Below are 16224 nucleotides of genomic sequence, written 5' to 3'. Positions count from 1 at the left end.
ACTTTTGAGCCTTTCCTCCCTGCCATCCTTTTGGCGCTTCAAGTCTGAATATTGTAACCTTTTGTTGTACCTTTTGTTTTTTTGTTAAACTTTGGTAGGTTGTGTTTAGGCTATCCCTTGTGGGGACGGCCGTCGTCTTTGTTTTTGCCTCACCTGTAAATATTTTCCAATAAAGTTTGTTTATTTGCCCTCGGCTTGGCCGAGGTATTACGTTTCAACATATTGAGTGCTTTTTCGTTTTTACTTCCGGCTTGGCCGAGGCAGTTAGAAGGCGCATCTCAACTGTACTTAAACGTTTATCAACATGTTGGCATGTCGGTCGCTTCCTCCTCCACGCACGGCCTTAGCCGAGGTGGTCAGATTTGCGCTTCCCAACCACCGTTGTGAACATGTTAGCGTATCGGTCGTTGTGTCCCCGTCGCCCCCGACGTTGGCCGAGGTAAAACGAGGTTACGGCTCGACAGCGTTCGTATCTGTAGACATATTGATCGCTTCCTCTGCCAGGCCTTCGGTTGGCCGAGGCGGCTAGATTTGCGTTTCAACTGTACTTATACGTTCTTATTAGCGTATCGGTCGTTGTGTCCCCGTTGGGGTTACGGCGCGACAGCGTTCGTATCTGTAGACATATTGATCGCTTCCTCTGCCGGGCCTTCGGTTGGCCGAGGCGGCTAGATTTGCGTCTCAACTGTACTTATACGTTCCTAAGCATGTTGGTCGCTTTCGCGAGTATCAACTGCACTTGTAGTGACTGTCCGGGCTTGGCCGTGGCGTCTGCGTTGGCATGACTATGGAGGGGACAAGTATTTTGATGGAAAACTTGGATCATTCTTCATAAGGTAAAATCATGCGTTGGGGTGCCCACAACGGTTTCGGACACCTCCGCCGCTATACGAAGTATTTCCTTAGGTTGTCCGTGTTCTAATGGCTCATTAGAGGAACACCCTCCATGTCTGTCAGCCGGTATGTACCCGGCCTCATTTCTTCAACCACTTTGTAGGGTCCCTCCCAGTTGGCCGTCATCTTTCCATGGATGTTTCCTTTGTTGGTTGCGGCCGACTTTCTAAGGACTAGATCTCCCACTCTTAAGTCCCTTTTGTGGACCCTACGGTTGTATGCTCTTCTTACTCGGTTTTGATACACTGCCAAGTTGAGCCGTGCCGTGTCTCGACTTTCTTCGACCAGGTCTAGGGAGGCTCTCAGGCCTTCCTCATTTTCGGCTGGGTCAAAGGTTTGCGTTCTGAATGTCGGCACCGATGCTTCAATTGGCAGGACGGCTTCAGACCCATAGACTAGGTGGAATGGACTGTATCCCGTTGCTTCTTTCTCTGTGGTTCGAAGTGACCACAGGACGCCGGGTAGTTCATCAGCCCACCTTCCTTTTAGATCTTCAACCTTCTTCTTTAGCCCGTTGAGTATTGTTTTATTGGCTGCCTCCGCCTGCCCGTTGCTCTGAGGGTGGCAGACAGAGGAGTATGCAAATTTGATACCGAGCTCCTCCAACCAATTCATCACCATGTCACTCCAAAACTCTCGGCCGTGGTCAAATACCATGACTTGGGGTAGTCCGAAACGAGTTATGACGTTCTCCCAAATCACTTTTCTTACGGCCGCCGTGGTCTTGGCAGGTACCGCGACAGCTTCGACCCATTTGGTGAAGTAGTCCACGGCGACAATCAGGTACTTTCTTCCTCCGGAGGCCGTTGGAAATGGCCCTAATAAATTCATCCCCCACTGTGCAAAAGGAAGGGGATTAAGCACTGGTTGCAGGTCTCGGGAAGGAGCATGTATCACCGGAGCATGCATCTGACAATTCTTGCACTTCTTGGTCTTTGCTCTGGAATCCTCAAGCATGGTAGGCCAGAAGTAGCCGGCTCGGAGAGCTTTGTGGGCTAGCGTTCTTGCCCCCATGTGATGTCCACAGATGCCTTCGTGAATCTCTGTCGATGATCGACTCGCGTCGGTGGGGCCGACACATTTCAAGAGTGGTCTTATTACAGACCTTCTGTATAATTCTCCTTCGAACACCAAGTACCTTGAGGCGATCCTTCTTATCTTCTGCGAGAGACTGCGGTCCTCCGGCAACTCATTTGTCAGTTTGTATTTCATTATCGGAGTCATCCACGTCGTCTCGGCTTCGATGTCGCCCACCATGCCGACGGTCTCAATGATGCTTTTAGCATTCTTGATATCCACCAGCACGGTTCGACTGACATTCTTGATGCTTGAACTGGCAAGTTTTGAGAGAGCGTCGGCTCGGTTGTTCTCAGACCTGGGAATGCACTGTATCTGGAAAGATTTTAATTTTGAGGTGTCAGCTTTTACCCTCTCCAGATACCTTATCATCCCATCGTCTCGAGTCTCATACTCTCCTCTGATTTGATTAGCCACTAAGAGTGAATCTGTCTTCAACACAACATGCTCCGCCCCGGCAGCTCTAGCTAACTCGACTCCAGTTATCACCGCCTCGTATTCGGATTCGTTATTTGAGGCCGAGAAGGTAAACTTCAAGGCGTACTCAAACTCGTCCCCGTTTGGGCTGATGATAAGGATGCCGGCTCCTGAGCTGTTCGCCGTGGAGGACCCGTCGGTATACACTTCCCACACACCGGGATGTGATTCTTCTTGATATGTGCACTCGGCCAGGAAGTCTGCAAGCGCTTGCCCCTTTATCGAAGGCCTTGGTTTGTCTTTGGATGCCGGCCGAATAGCTCCACTGCCCATTTGATAAGTCTGCCTGATTTTTCGAATTTTTCTAAGGCTTTCTCTAATGGCTGGTCGGTTAAGACCGTCACGGGATGTGCGTCGAAGTAAGGTTTGAGCTTCCTTGCGGCAACGACGACGGCGAAGGCCGCTTTTTCAATCAGTGGGTAATTCCTCTCGGCGGCCAGCAGTGTATGGCTGATAAAGTAAATTGGGTATTGCTGCTTGTTTTCTTCTCTGACGATTACGGCACTGACCGTGGCCGAGGTAACTGCTAAGTATAGGTATAGCGTCTCCCCAAAGATCGGCCTGGACAGGTCGGTAGTGTCGAAGGTGAGCTTTCGGTTGCACGAATGTTGTGCTCTGTTGCTCCCCAGTGAAGTTTTTATTCCCTTTCAAAGATTTGTAAAGAACGGTGTGCTCTTATCGGCCGACCGAGAGATGAAGCGGGCAAGAGCCGCCATTCTCCGGTCGGCGTCATAACCTCTTTTCGATTCCTCGGCTCCGGAGGTCCAAAGATTGCTTGGACTTTCTCCGGATTGGCATCAATTCCCCGCACCGACAAGTACGCCGAGGAACTTGTGGCCGGACACCGAAATTGCATTTCTTTGGGTTGAGCTTCATTCTATATTTCCTTAGTGAACAAAATGTCTCGCTCAAATCGGCCAAGTGCTCGCTGTCAGACTTGCTTGTTACAATAGCATCGTCGACGTAAGCCTCGATGTTTCGCCCTTTTTTATCTTGAAACACTTTGTCCACCAGCCTAGTGTAAGTTGCGCCAGCGTTTTTCAAACCGAACGGCATCATTTTATACATGTATGTGCCGTGTATGGTGATGAATGCGCACTTTGGCATGTCTTGTTCGGCCATGAATACCTGATGGTACCCTGAGAAGGCGTCTAGCAGGCTCAGCATAGTGTAGCCTGCCGTTGCGTCAATTAAACTATCTATTCGAGGCAAGGGATAGCAATCTTTAGGGCACGCTTTATTAAAATTTGTAAAATCAACACACATCCTCCACGCCCCTGATGACTTCCTCACCATTACAACATTTGCTAGCCACTCAGGGTAAGTACAAGGCATGATAAAGCCCGCCTCTAGTAATTTGTCTACTTCGGCCTTGATGGCCTCATCCTTCTCGGCTGAGGAGTTCCTCACCTTCTGCTTGACAGGGCGAGCGGTGGAGAGTACGTTCAGCTTGTGAACGATCACCTCCCGGCTCACGCCTGACATCTCGGCTGCTGAGTATGCGAAGACATCTTTGTTCTTCCTCAGCAAGTCTAGGAGATCGGCTCTGAATTTTGGCTCCAGGTCGGCACCGATAGTCACGGTGCGCCCTGGGTCAATTTCCACTTCTTCGGTCTGGGCTCCTTCGACCATGCCGATGTTAGTATCCATCCGTTCGCCCTCCTGTTGCAAGGATGGGCTCTTCCCCTTCTCTGACTTCTTCGCCACTTTGAGGGATTGCATGTTGCACCCTCTGGCGGATACTTGGATGTTGACGATTTCATCTCTCTCGTCCTTTGAGACGAGCTTTTGTGCTTCCCCCCGGTCCGAGACATACATTAATGTCAGGGCCCGGATGGACATCACAGCATCGGCCTCGCTCAAAGTGACCCGGCCTATAAGAACATTGTAGGCGGACGAACCGTCGATCACCACGAACTCAGATAGGACATTTTTAGCCGCGTCGGCTTGGCCGAACATCACCGACAGTTTGATTGACCCCAGGGGTACAAGGCCGGCCCCGGAGAAGCTGTACAGCGGGTTGGTGCAGGGGCTCAGGTCTCCAATCTTCAGACCGAGATTGAGAAAGCATTCCCTGAACATGATGTTCGTGTAGGCGCCTATATCAATTACGCACCTCTTGACCAAGTGGTTGGCTATGTCTAGGTGGACTACCAGCGGTTCGCTGTGCGGGGCAACGACTCCTTCGTAGTCCTTCCTTTCTATTGTACCAACTCTGGGACATCCCATGTAAGGTTGTTGGGAAGACTCGGCACCACACCTCATCTGGTTGCTCCCACACCGACATGTACGACTCGAAAGCCTCGGCATGGTCGGTCGGGTCGCTATCCCCTTTGTATGATATGGGCGGCAGCTTCAGTTTAGTCGGTACCGGGACTTCGAGGACACAGGCACTGAGGGGCTCTCTGACCACGTGTCGAATGACACGCGGCGATCGGCTCCTCGCACCCTTAGTCCGGCTTGCCTCCCTCTGGTGGGAAGGGCTTCCAGTCCGACTTTGGTGAGTCGGACTTCTTTCATTTCTTCGGGGCGGGCCTCGTTGTTGCCGCGGCGACGCTATCCTCCCGCGAGTGGGGGAAGGACTTTGGTCTGCCACTGGCAGCACGGGCACCGCTGGCGTTTTGGTACGCCCAACCTCTTGTATTGCTCCAGACAGGTTGTTCGGGTTTACTTTATGAGCCCTGGTCACCTTTGGGTGTGCTGCCGCCCCCGTCGCAGTGACAGGGGTGACCGGCGTACTACCCATCAGGTGCAGGAAGAACTTCAATTTGGCCGCATCGACCACATGTCCCATGACGGTCACCTGGCCGGTAGGCAGCGGTGTTTCTGGCTCCTTCGGTATCCCGAACTCTTTAGGCATCCCGTAAGCCGGTTCAGCGTTCCGGCCTGTGGGGGACTGCCCGATCTCTGAATTAGGGAACGTGTCATCCTGAAAGTATTCAGTTTCTACACTCACAATTTCTGGCTGTTTTGACATCTTTTTTTTTTGTAAGGGAGGTGACTAGCTTTTAGTATCTTTTCCCCACAGACGGCGTCAATTGTTCCGGGTGTAATTCCGAAGCAGTTATTGTGACCACGTAAGCTTGTTGAATGATGTCGTTGCTCGTCTCTTCCTTTCGCTCTTTTCTGTTTAAGATTAACAAACTGAGGACTCGGCTTGGGGCCAAGTGTACTCACTCCGACGCTCAAGTCAGTAAACTTAGAGAGATAAGTTGTATGTTACTTGGCAAAGTATATTGTAGAGAGATAAGGGAGTTTATACCAGATTATTTGATTTTTAGTTTAATTTGTGATCCTTTTCTCAATGAGAGAAGTGGAGTATTTATAGACTTTCACCTTTTGTCACGTAGTGGCCAAGTGGCCAAGTGGCAGAGCAGGTGGAAAGACCGTTCTACCCTCGGCCGGGTGACCCATGGCAGGCCGGCAGGCCTGGTTGACTCTATGCCGAGGGGACTGGATGTGAGTACACAGATATGTCTCTCGGCTGGCTAGTTGCCGAGACCGAGACCCAAGTGACAGGCCGGCATGCTTCGTCGGCTAAGTCGTCCTTCTTGTTGACTTGTTGTCTTTTGGCTTTGACCTTGGTCAATATGTTGACTCGGTCAGCGGGTGCAGAATATGCCCCATCAGCAATAATAAATAAATTAATATAATAATAATGATAACAATAAGAATATAAAATAAGAATAATAATATTAATATTAATAATGAAATAAACTAATCTGAACTGAATTGAATTGAATGTAGCTGAACTGAACTTAATAGAGTTGAACTGAACTGAACTAAACTTATAAATACTGAAATTAAGTCAAAAAGAACAGGGCCTATGTACTAACTAATATGAGAATTATTTAGGGAGATTTATATATAATTACATTGTTGTCATTTTTAAATAATCTAATAGTATAACATTGATTTCATCCTTAATTATCAGTTATTTACTTCTATATATAACTTCTATTTGTACTTTAATTAGGCTATTAAATAGTAATTTTTTTTTTAAATTGTAGAACTGATGTGATGCCACATCATTTATGCTTAATTTCTATATATAATGCCATGCCATCGGTAGATTAGAGGATTAGTATATAGTATGTTGATTAAAATATCTTCAGTATATATAATACACACTTCTTTCAATCTTTCTTGAGATATAATAAAATCACTAGTCTAGATTCCGCGTAATGCATAAACGGTAAATATAACATTTTTACTTTTTTATTATATTACATTCATATTTCAAATTGAAATTGAAAGCAGTACATAATTACTTATTACTTATTCGGATGCGGCTGAAATTAGAGCTCATAGAAAACCAACATCCAAGCATAATAGCTCAAATTACATTATTCTTGGTTAACCGGCCGGTTTAGCATAAAACCGCTTTATACACGACTACTTTTATTTTATTTTATTTTTTGATAAGTAAGAAAACTAGGTTGATCCTCTAGGTAGGACTAACATATCTCATCCTTTCGAATGAGTGAGGTAAATTGAAGACACCGGCTTTCAAACCACCTCAAATTTATACACGACTAATTAATTTAACGAACTTCTTCATAGCCGAGCTTGGCAAACAAATCGGCACCAACACCCCTAACTCCATAAAGGGCTTACAAGGTGTAAAACGAGAAATATAACCCATATTCGGGTGGAACTCGCTGCCTTTTAGGTGACCACCATAAACGGGTTGACCCAAACCGAAATCTAAACAATTAAGCCCTAATCGTGAATGATCAGTCACCAGAAGTCTGTCAAACTTTTTAGCATCGTCCCTCGCTAGCCTACCTTCCTCTAATGTGCGAAAAGCCAATGACCTTAAGTATTCCTCGGTGAAAATGTCTTTAGCTTTTTTAACAAGATCGACAGAGTAATGAAAAGGGTTTTCGGAGAGCTCGGTTGTCGTAGCTTGAGCTGTTGGGGTGGCAATGACATTGCCGTAATATCCTTTAGGTAATGGAGGATTGTATTTTGACCGGATGTTCATGGCGAACGCTATTTTAACTCTACTCTCTTGATCAGAGTCATTGTACAACGCCATGGATCGACATCGCCATGTGTGGGCGAGGATGAGCTCGAAAGTCGATGATGTTTGAACTGATTGTTGTTGTAGGCTATCTATTTCAGCTGACCCTGAGTAACAAAACATCGACGATTTTATAATAACAATCGTTTACAAAATAAACAGGATATTCTCTCGTATACCCCTGAACTTTTTCGTTGCAAAAAAACTTTGACAGTCAATAAGGCTTTAAACTAATTGACAAAATAGCTGAAACCTGAAAAGGTAGCTGAAAACTGAAAAGGTAACTGAAATCCGAGAAAATAGCTGATTATATAAAAAAATGTTTGGCAAATTAACTGAAAAGCTAACTGATTTTGATGAAATGACGTAAAAAGATATGATAATTATTTAATAATATAGATTTAAGGGGTAACAACGGAAAATCAAATCAAATCAGATACCTGAAATCTTAAATGCTACTCTAAGGTTCCGTTTGGCACGACAATTTAGGTAGTTTATTTGACCAAAATTTCAGCCACCTGATTTTTTTGCAAGTGTTTGGCAAGTAGCTTATTTGGTACCTGAAATGAAATGCTACCTCAGATAGCATTTGAGAAATCAGGTACCTGAAATGACTTATTTTCCATTTTTTACCCCTTTATTCTATAATATTAAATAATTTTCATATCCTTTTACGTCATTTTACCAAAATCGGCTACCTTTTCAGCTAATTTGCCAAACACATTTTTATATAATCAAATACTTTATCAGCTCCTAATTTTCAGTTACCTTATCAGTTACCTTTTCAGGTTTCAGTTAGCTTTTCAGTTTTCAGCTACATTTTTAGGTTTCAGCTACCTTTTCAGGCAGTTTTGCCAAACAGAGCCTAAGTAGGATTTCATTTCAGGTAGCTTATTTGGTTAAATAAGCTACTTGCCAAAGGCTTAAAAAAAATAAGGCACTTAAAATTTTGGTCAAATAAGCTACTTTGAAAAAATAAGCTACTCTTGGTTACAAGTTCAGAATACAATAAAACTTTTTTCCAATTGACCTTCTTTAATTGGTATTCAGTTTGAAAAAGAATTCACCGACGTCTCAATTCGTAGTCGGGAATTATGGTCGGTCAAAGTTTATTCGTTAAAAAAGTTTTGACCAACCATAACTACCGGTTACGAGTTCAAAAAGCGGTGAATTTTTTTTCAAATTCAAGGCCTTGACGAGATAATTGGTTTGAAAAAAGTATCGGTTTCTGAACTCGTAACAGAGAATTATTGTCGGTTGTTTTTCGTGAAAAACGAGCGGTGCACCTTAGAAAACGAAAAGGTTTAAGGGTACATAAGAGAATATCCCAAAATAAATAATAACATACCGTCATAAAATGATCGAAAATTATATAATAAACATACCAAAAAAGAAACATTTGTTAACCAAGTCATTAGGTGGAGAAGGTGTATCAGTAGACTCGGAGATTTTAGAACGAACATCTTCGTGCCTTTTATGGGACGAGTTTATTGGAGCGCTATTAAGAAGGTGGCGCATCCACACGGGAGAGATCGATGGATGTTGAGCACCGCGAGCAAACTCACCTACTGCGTTCAAGAAATGTAGCAATCCAACCCCATCTGTCATGGTGTGGTTCATACGAATTGCAAATATAAACCCTCCACATTTCAATCGAGTCACCTGTTTTCAAAATGGAAAAAAAACCATTTAGTGGCGGCCGTGCCAAGATTTGAACCCAGCGAGGTAAACAAATAATAGTTTAATTTAAGAAAAACTCGAAAAAAATGGAAATTTTTAACTTAAAAACTTCGTATTTTTCATCTACGTGCCAGCGCGCATGCTAGCCCTCTTAACTCCACCACTGAAATTACTCCCTCAGTCACATTCATTTGTTATGTTGTTATGATGTACTATGAAGTAAAATACATCTATTAGAAAGGATATATGATTAGAGATATATATTAGGGAAATATTGTTAGGAGTATATTATAAGTATCATAATATCTCCGAAATATTCTAAAAATTTTACGAGTCATTGTACTATAAATACGGTGAACTCCATATTTATTAGAGAGTAGATTATAAGTATCATAATATCTCCGAAATATTCTAAAAATTTTACGAGTCATTATACTCTCTAATAAATATTCTAAAAATTTTTAACTTAAAAAGTTCGTATTTTCCATCTACGTGCCAGCGCGCATGCTAGCTCTCTTAGCTCCACCACTGAAATTACTCCCTCAGTCACATTCATTTGTTATGTTGTTATGATGCATGTACTATGAAGTAAAATACATCTATTAGAAAGGAGATATGATTAGAGATATATATTAGGGAAATATTGTTAGGAGTATATTATAAGTATCATAATATCTCCGAAATATTCTAAAAATTTTACGAGTCATTGTACTATAAATACGGTGACCTAGTCGGATAGCTTACTATGTATTGTTTACAATAATGTAAGTTATTCAACCTTCTGTCAAAAAAAAAAAAAAATACGGTGACCTCCATATTTATTAGAGAGTAGATATGATTAGAGATGTATTAGGGAATTATTGTTACTGTATTTATATTACAATGACTCGTAATATTTATTTCGGAGATATTATGATCATACTCATACTATAAATACGGTGACATATTTTCCCCGCATAGTCGTTCGAACGGCGACTAACAGAATCAAGGCACAAACCCAACATACTCGACTCATTATCGACTAGTTTAACAGGTCGACTCGACTAGAAAATATACCTGAATAAGAGCCAAAGGCGAGTGCAATATTCCACTAGAGCCAGGAACATCATGAAGAAGCTCATCGGAACAAGGAAAAGGAGGGTGAATAGGTTCACCAAAGTCATCGAGAGTGACGTCAGCATCGGCCTCAACAAAGAGAACACCTTCCCCATTACACTCAACCTCTAACTTCCCTTCCCTTGTTTCCCTCAATCGACCCGCTAGAGGATAGTAAGGCACCAACGCCTTCGCTATCCCGTCTTTGATCACCTTTACGGGGTCTGATCCACTTAATACATACGGGTTTAAATTTTTGCTAGGGTTTTTGAATAACATGATTAGCGGGGTTTGCATACGAATGACATTATCTAAGTCTGATAATTCCTTAGACTCGTATGGCGTGGCCTTCGCAGGGCGTATTAGCTCTGGCGCTTGCCTCGTCACCTTGAATGTTAAGGACATGTTTGTGCCATTGATTTCAGTCATTTTTTTAAGGTCACTGTTTTGTGTCTCTGGTGCAATTTTTTTGGGCACTAAGAACTATCTTATTTATAGCCATAAATTCCTGGTTAATTAAGTCTGTTCTAAATTAAAACGATATTGACAATCGATTTGAGTAGTCGGCCTGTTTGGTAAACAGCGGATTAATTTCAGCATAAGCAGATTATAAATGGCAGATTTGAGTGTTTGGTAATTGGCAGATTACGATTAGTAGATTGGTAGTTTTCTTTGTAAAATGGAAAAAAAATTCCTATTTTACAATATCAAGAAGAAGACATATTGTAAAAACAAAGATATTGACCCCAAATATGTTGTTTCAATATGCTGTTTACCAAACACTAAAATTAGCATATTGATTGGTCAAATATGCTAAAACCCTTGAATATGCTAAAAATTGGTCAATATGCCGTTTACCAAACAGCGCCTAAGGTAAAAATAAAAGGACGACTTTGCAAAGTCTTAATTTAAAACGGTTTCAATTCAAAGTAGGACCTACCAATGTTGTTAGGATCGGGATCCTACTTTGGATCGATGAGTTTCCTAGGATCGAATCGATAGGATCGTAAAATCCTAGAAATTAACTAAAATACATAATTGTGTTATTAAATTAGGTTAAAATCTCATACTTATATCTCACAACACGGAGTATTATCTTAGCATGTGTCTACTAATTATTCTCGTGTATAGTAAATTTCTATCTTAAAAGTCATATACTCCGTATAAAATTTAGTAACGGAAAAAATTGAAATGTTAATAACGTGGGATCGGGTGGTATAATCGTAGGATCGTACAATCGGGTTAAGATTCTACTTTAAAAAAATTTGACATAAGTTGAATCGTAAGATCCTACAAAATTAAGATCCTACCTACAATCTGGATCGGGAGTTTAACAACAATGGGACCTACTCATTTATAACTGGAGAAATTTCTTATATATACAATATCTTCTGATCATCAAAGTCATTCATCATTCATCATTATATTCATAGCTGCATTACGTTGACTAAGATTGCCACAACGAATCGTCTCATATTTATCTTTCGATGTTTGATGGCCTCCTAAACTCAATGTACCGGATTTACGGATACCAAGCTCACGAGTTACGAGTTACGACGACTTACGACACCTTGAGGACACGTCATTTTGCAGTTACTCTCTGTCCCGGTCATTTGTTGTCCTTTTCCATTTTTGGGTGTCTCAGTCATTTGTTGTCCTTTTGTATTTTAATAATGTATTCGATGAACAATTTGCTCATTCACAGTCAATTTGATCCACATGTCATTGTTGTTAAGTCTTCCTTAAGACGGTCTTAACTTAAGACGGGAAAATGTCAATGTATATTTTATAATGATTAGTGGTCATTGAATGATAAAATGTTACTAAAATTGTCACTTTTTAACAATAAACATATGGTAACATTTTATCATGGACTAATTACATTTTATCGTGAAATTGTAACATTTTCTCTATCTTAATTTCAAATAGAAAAGACCGGTCTGAAATGAGACGTTTAGCTAAGTCAAATAACACATTGAGTGGTTGATTCTTATGTTTAGCTAAGTCAAATAACACAGAAAAGACCGGTCTGAAATTGTCACATTTTCTCTGTCTTAATTTTATCGGGAAAATGTCAGTATTAATCGTTTTAATTCTTATGTTTAGCTAAGTCAAATAACACATTGAGTGGTTGATTATCTAATTAAACTAGACTAAATAACAAGTAAATGAAATTAACTAATGCAAATACTAAAGAATAAAAGCAAGTTAATAAGATGCAGTTTTTACTCGATTAAATTAAAGCCTAGGGCGCGATTAAGGCATTAAGCTACCAACATTCGTAATCACCAACCTTTCACGTAACCTAAACTCGTATTATTTGCCCAACTCATTCGTCAATTAGTCATCTTGATTAAGCTGTCAACTCGATTAAGGCATTAAGCTACCAACATACTCGCACGTTCACCACCACCACAACAACAGCAACAACAGAACCTTAGTTCCAAAAATGATTTAGGGTCGACTGACATGAATCGTCATATTATCTTGCATAGGTTACTACGTTTTGCTTTGATAGTAGTCCACATTTTCAGAGCTGCAGTATGTTGACTAAGATTGTGAAAATGCACCTCATATTTATCTTTCGGTGTTTAGTTTAGCCTCGTGAACTCGATGTACCGAAATTACAGATGCCAAGCTTAATTTGTAGCTATATTTATTACTTAGGTACGAAAAATTAGGTTTCTGAGAGGGACACAAACTCGGTAGTGTTGCCTGTTGAGTAGCTGAATTCTGTTTTTGGACTCAAAAATATATAAATAAAAAAACGCCGTTGCCGGGGATCGAACCCGGGTCACCCGCGTGACAGGCGGGAATACTTACCACTATACTACAACGACCTTGTTGTTCTTAAACGCGCTATAGTACAATATAAACCAAACCGTATAAAACACAGAACGAAAAAAGACCGTGATGAGGAACGGGAAATTGAACCCGACGTGAATCGAACACGCAACCTTCTGATCTGGAGTCAGACGCGCTACCATTGCGCCACGGATCCTCTTGTTGTTAACTTACTTTGCTATTTATTCCTAACCCGTCTATCTCTTTCGTTTTATTTGCTCACTCCTTATGCACCCTTCTTCTCGTTCAATATTTATCATTGTTTGAAATATGTAACGGAAATTTTAATTAATGATAGGAGTAATTAATTAACTATTGATCGAGATGCAAAAAGTAATAACTAATAACTATGTTAAACTCTTCTTTTAACGGTCACCGTTGATGAGACAGTGTTATGATGAGGGTGGTTTTATAAGTCCTTTAAAAGTTTGAAAGTAATAATTTAAAACTTTACCTATTTTGAAGTACTTCTCTGTTTTGTTGTGAGGTTAATAATAAGATTTTCTCTTGTAAGAATTTTTTTTTGATGAATTCTCTTGTAAGGATTTTGATTCAATTCACTTTGGTGCGAATAAATTTTACTCTTTTAATTTAATTTATTTTTACGAGTAGATAAAATTAGCGGTTTTGTACTTGAGAGAGAGAGATTTATTAGCCATGGAGATTAAGAATTATATTGTCGTTTGGTACTCCGTCATGTTCTAAATGTATAAGAATTAGTTTTCTCGTGATTCTGCACATTACATTACATTACATTACATTACATGAATATAAAAACCTAAAGTATTAAACATCAGGAATAACAAATTTCCACACGGATTCTCAATTACCTAGCACCCCCTAAGCAAGTAATTTTGCTCGGCGCCAAATACACCAAACAGGCAATTATCTATGAAATCATGAGGAAACATGTGTGGCCAAAGGCCACCCATGAACATTAAGACTCCTAATAGTTTATGTAGATGTACTTTGTATACAGATAGTTCATGTGCTCATCAGTAAATGAAGAATAGATAATGCAAAAATTATTTCAAGAGCAATAGTACTACCCCTTTGCAACAAAATTTGTTGCTTTGTGATTCGTTTTAAACCAAAAGAAACAGTCCAAGGAATGGTTCACAATTGAACGCATTTCATCGCTTTTTAAAGTGTCATACCAGCGGGCCTAACTTCCAAGCCTTATATCTCAAGTTATACTCGTGAAAATCCTTTGATTCTTATGTCATTGGAAAGCTTAAGGTCTTAAATAGATCATGGATTTTGAATCACCACAATATCAGCTTTATAGCTTGAGATATGACCGATGCAAACAGCCTATGCGTTTTTGGACAGCTTCTGACCTATCAGCACTAAAAGTTGAATAACTCGAGATTTATTCATGCTTAAGGGTGATTCTTTTTGGAGGTGAACGTTAACTTCATTAGCTTTTCAACGAGCTATCAGGGGCATTGAGATTCATTCGGAGCTAAGAGATATGCCTCCTACAAGATGCGAATGAATTCCTGAGATGTTCTCGAACCCGGTTTTGGTCCATCTTTTATTTTGAGGCCCAAGAGCTTCACAAATGCTTAAGTCATGAAGCCAAAGCCTAATATGGATTATTTGGATAGTTTTAAGCAACTTTGTCTAGGATCTTTTGTCCTAAAAATGCAGGATTCAAAAAGTAGCTTAAGGACACATTTTGTCTATCAAATTTAGGCTGTTTTAGAGAGTGGGTGCAATGTCGCTTTCAACTTCCTTCTTCTGGCTAAACAAGAGCTGGGCACGACTTGAGAGTCCTCCTAAACTCTTGTTCTTGAAGATTTGCAGTTGCCAAGGGTCATTCTCTTAAGGCTTACACATCTTATTTGACATTTTGCAAGCAAACAAATCTGAACTCACTTTATTACTCTTTACTTTATGCTTTATTGTTTTCTAGTCTTTGTATTCAGTTTGTGTAAGATAAAATAGTTGTTTGTTGTACTCATTGTAGAGTAATTTGTGGCCCTTAGATGCACTCTAGAATGGCTAAGATCAAAGCCTTGGTCCCTGTATAAACCAAGCACCTATCCTTATAACAATCAGATTTGAATGAATTAAAAACACAAGTTATAAGCTTTACTTTCTACTTAAAATCTTCTTTGCTTAGTGCTTGAAGACGTTCCTTTGCTTAGTGCTTGGAGTTGGGTGAACCCTTTGCTTAGTACTTGGGCTAATCCTTAGGCTTAATTTATTGCTTCGTGTTCGGATTAAGTCATATCCTTGTTTCTTTCCTTGCATTTCAGTCACTTTAACAACCTGTTTTCGTGTCATTTTCGAGGCTAAAACTTCAACCCTTGAGTTTTAGTCCACCCTTCTCCCATCTCTCACTGTCTCTTACATTTCTCTCGTATCGCCGTGGTCCATCACTTATTAACCATGGCCAGTCCCAAATGTCCGGTCACGTGTGACCCGATAACATTGTACATCTTAACCTTTGTTCTCGGCGATTAATAGCGTAATATTTGCAAAAATCGATTAATAACGTCAATTTTTTTTTTACTATCGTCAGTTTTGATTAATAATAACGTAAGAGTTGTATAATTCGTCAAATTAATCTGTTTCATTAATTAATAAACTACATTAATTTAATTTCAATTGAGTTGGTTTGCTAACACCACTACTATCATTGATTAAATTCGTAAGATGTGAAATTGTGCAGCATTGTTCATCCGCTTTCGAAACAACGAAGTCATGAATCTATCTTTACTATTCTCTTACCTTCATCAATCATCACCAATTGTTAGCTGAAAATCAAGGTTGAGATTAATACGTTTAGACAAGGGAAGAGACTTACTATTCTCTTACCTTCATCACCAATTCTCTTACCTTCTGGTGAAGTTGTAGGTACGCTGGTGCGTCGTTGGAGTTGAGGGGCACTTCTGGTGCTAGAGGCGATCGCCGATATGAGATGTCGCCGGCGACGCGTGGTTGGCGTGGAGTAGACAGATTGTTTTAAACAAGGGAAAAGACAATTAACTTTGCTATTAAGGAGAGAAAATCTAAAACATGAAACAATTTCACAAAATAATACTATCTTAATAAAAATAATATTTTAAACAATCTAAATAATTATGGTATATATAGTAGTAATTTCGGAAAGGGAAATGAGA

General features: G+C 40.7%; 1 protein-coding gene and 2 non-coding genes across 3 annotated transcripts; all 3 read right to left on the bottom strand.

The window, feature by feature from the left end:
* Positions 1-6636: 6636 nt before the first annotated feature.
* On the bottom strand, positions 6637-10733 carry LOC141592954 (benzyl alcohol O-benzoyltransferase-like). The gene is made up of 3 exons (XM_074413857.1): positions 10211-10733; positions 8860-9136; positions 6637-7581 (listed from the first exon to the last, which is right to left on the bottom strand). The coding sequence occupies exons 1-3, from the start codon at positions 10676-10678 to the stop codon at positions 6974-6976; spliced, it is 1353 nt and encodes a 450-aa protein (XP_074269958.1). The 5' UTR covers positions 10679-10733; the 3' UTR covers positions 6637-6973.
* A 2284-nt stretch (positions 10734-13017) lies between these two features.
* Positions 13018-13089, bottom strand: TRNAD-GUC (transfer RNA aspartic acid (anticodon GUC)). Its single transcript has one exon. It is a non-coding gene; the product is annotated as a tRNA-Asp (tRNA).
* An 89-nt stretch (positions 13090-13178) lies between these two features.
* Positions 13179-13250, bottom strand: TRNAW-CCA (transfer RNA tryptophan (anticodon CCA)). The gene has a single exon. It is a non-coding gene; the product is annotated as a tRNA-Trp (tRNA).
* Positions 13251-16224: the final 2974 nt, after the last annotated feature.

The sequence above is a fragment of the Silene latifolia genome, chromosome 7 (genome assembly GCF_048544455.1).
Source record: "Silene latifolia isolate original U9 population chromosome 7, ASM4854445v1, whole genome shotgun sequence".
Lineage (NCBI taxonomy): Eukaryota > Viridiplantae > Streptophyta > Magnoliopsida > Caryophyllales > Caryophyllaceae > Silene > Silene latifolia.
The sequence above is the reverse complement of the archived record's forward strand: the minus strand, read 5'-3'. Positions and strand labels throughout refer to the sequence as shown.

Bases quoted from the DNA above. Each gene is read 5' to 3' on its own strand.
- LOC141592954 (XM_074413857.1), bottom strand. From the start codon at position 10,678: ATGACTGAAATCAATGGCACAAACATGTCCTTAACATTCAAGGTGACG. The intron at 9,137-10,210 runs GTATATTTTCTA...TTTTGAAAACAG, and splicing joins CGCCTTTGGCTCTTATTCAG to GTGACTCGATTGAAATGTGG. The intron at 7,582-8,859 runs GTATGTTTATTA...TTTGTTACTCAG, and splicing joins TAACAAATGTTTCTTTTTTG to GGTCAGCTGAAATAGATAGC.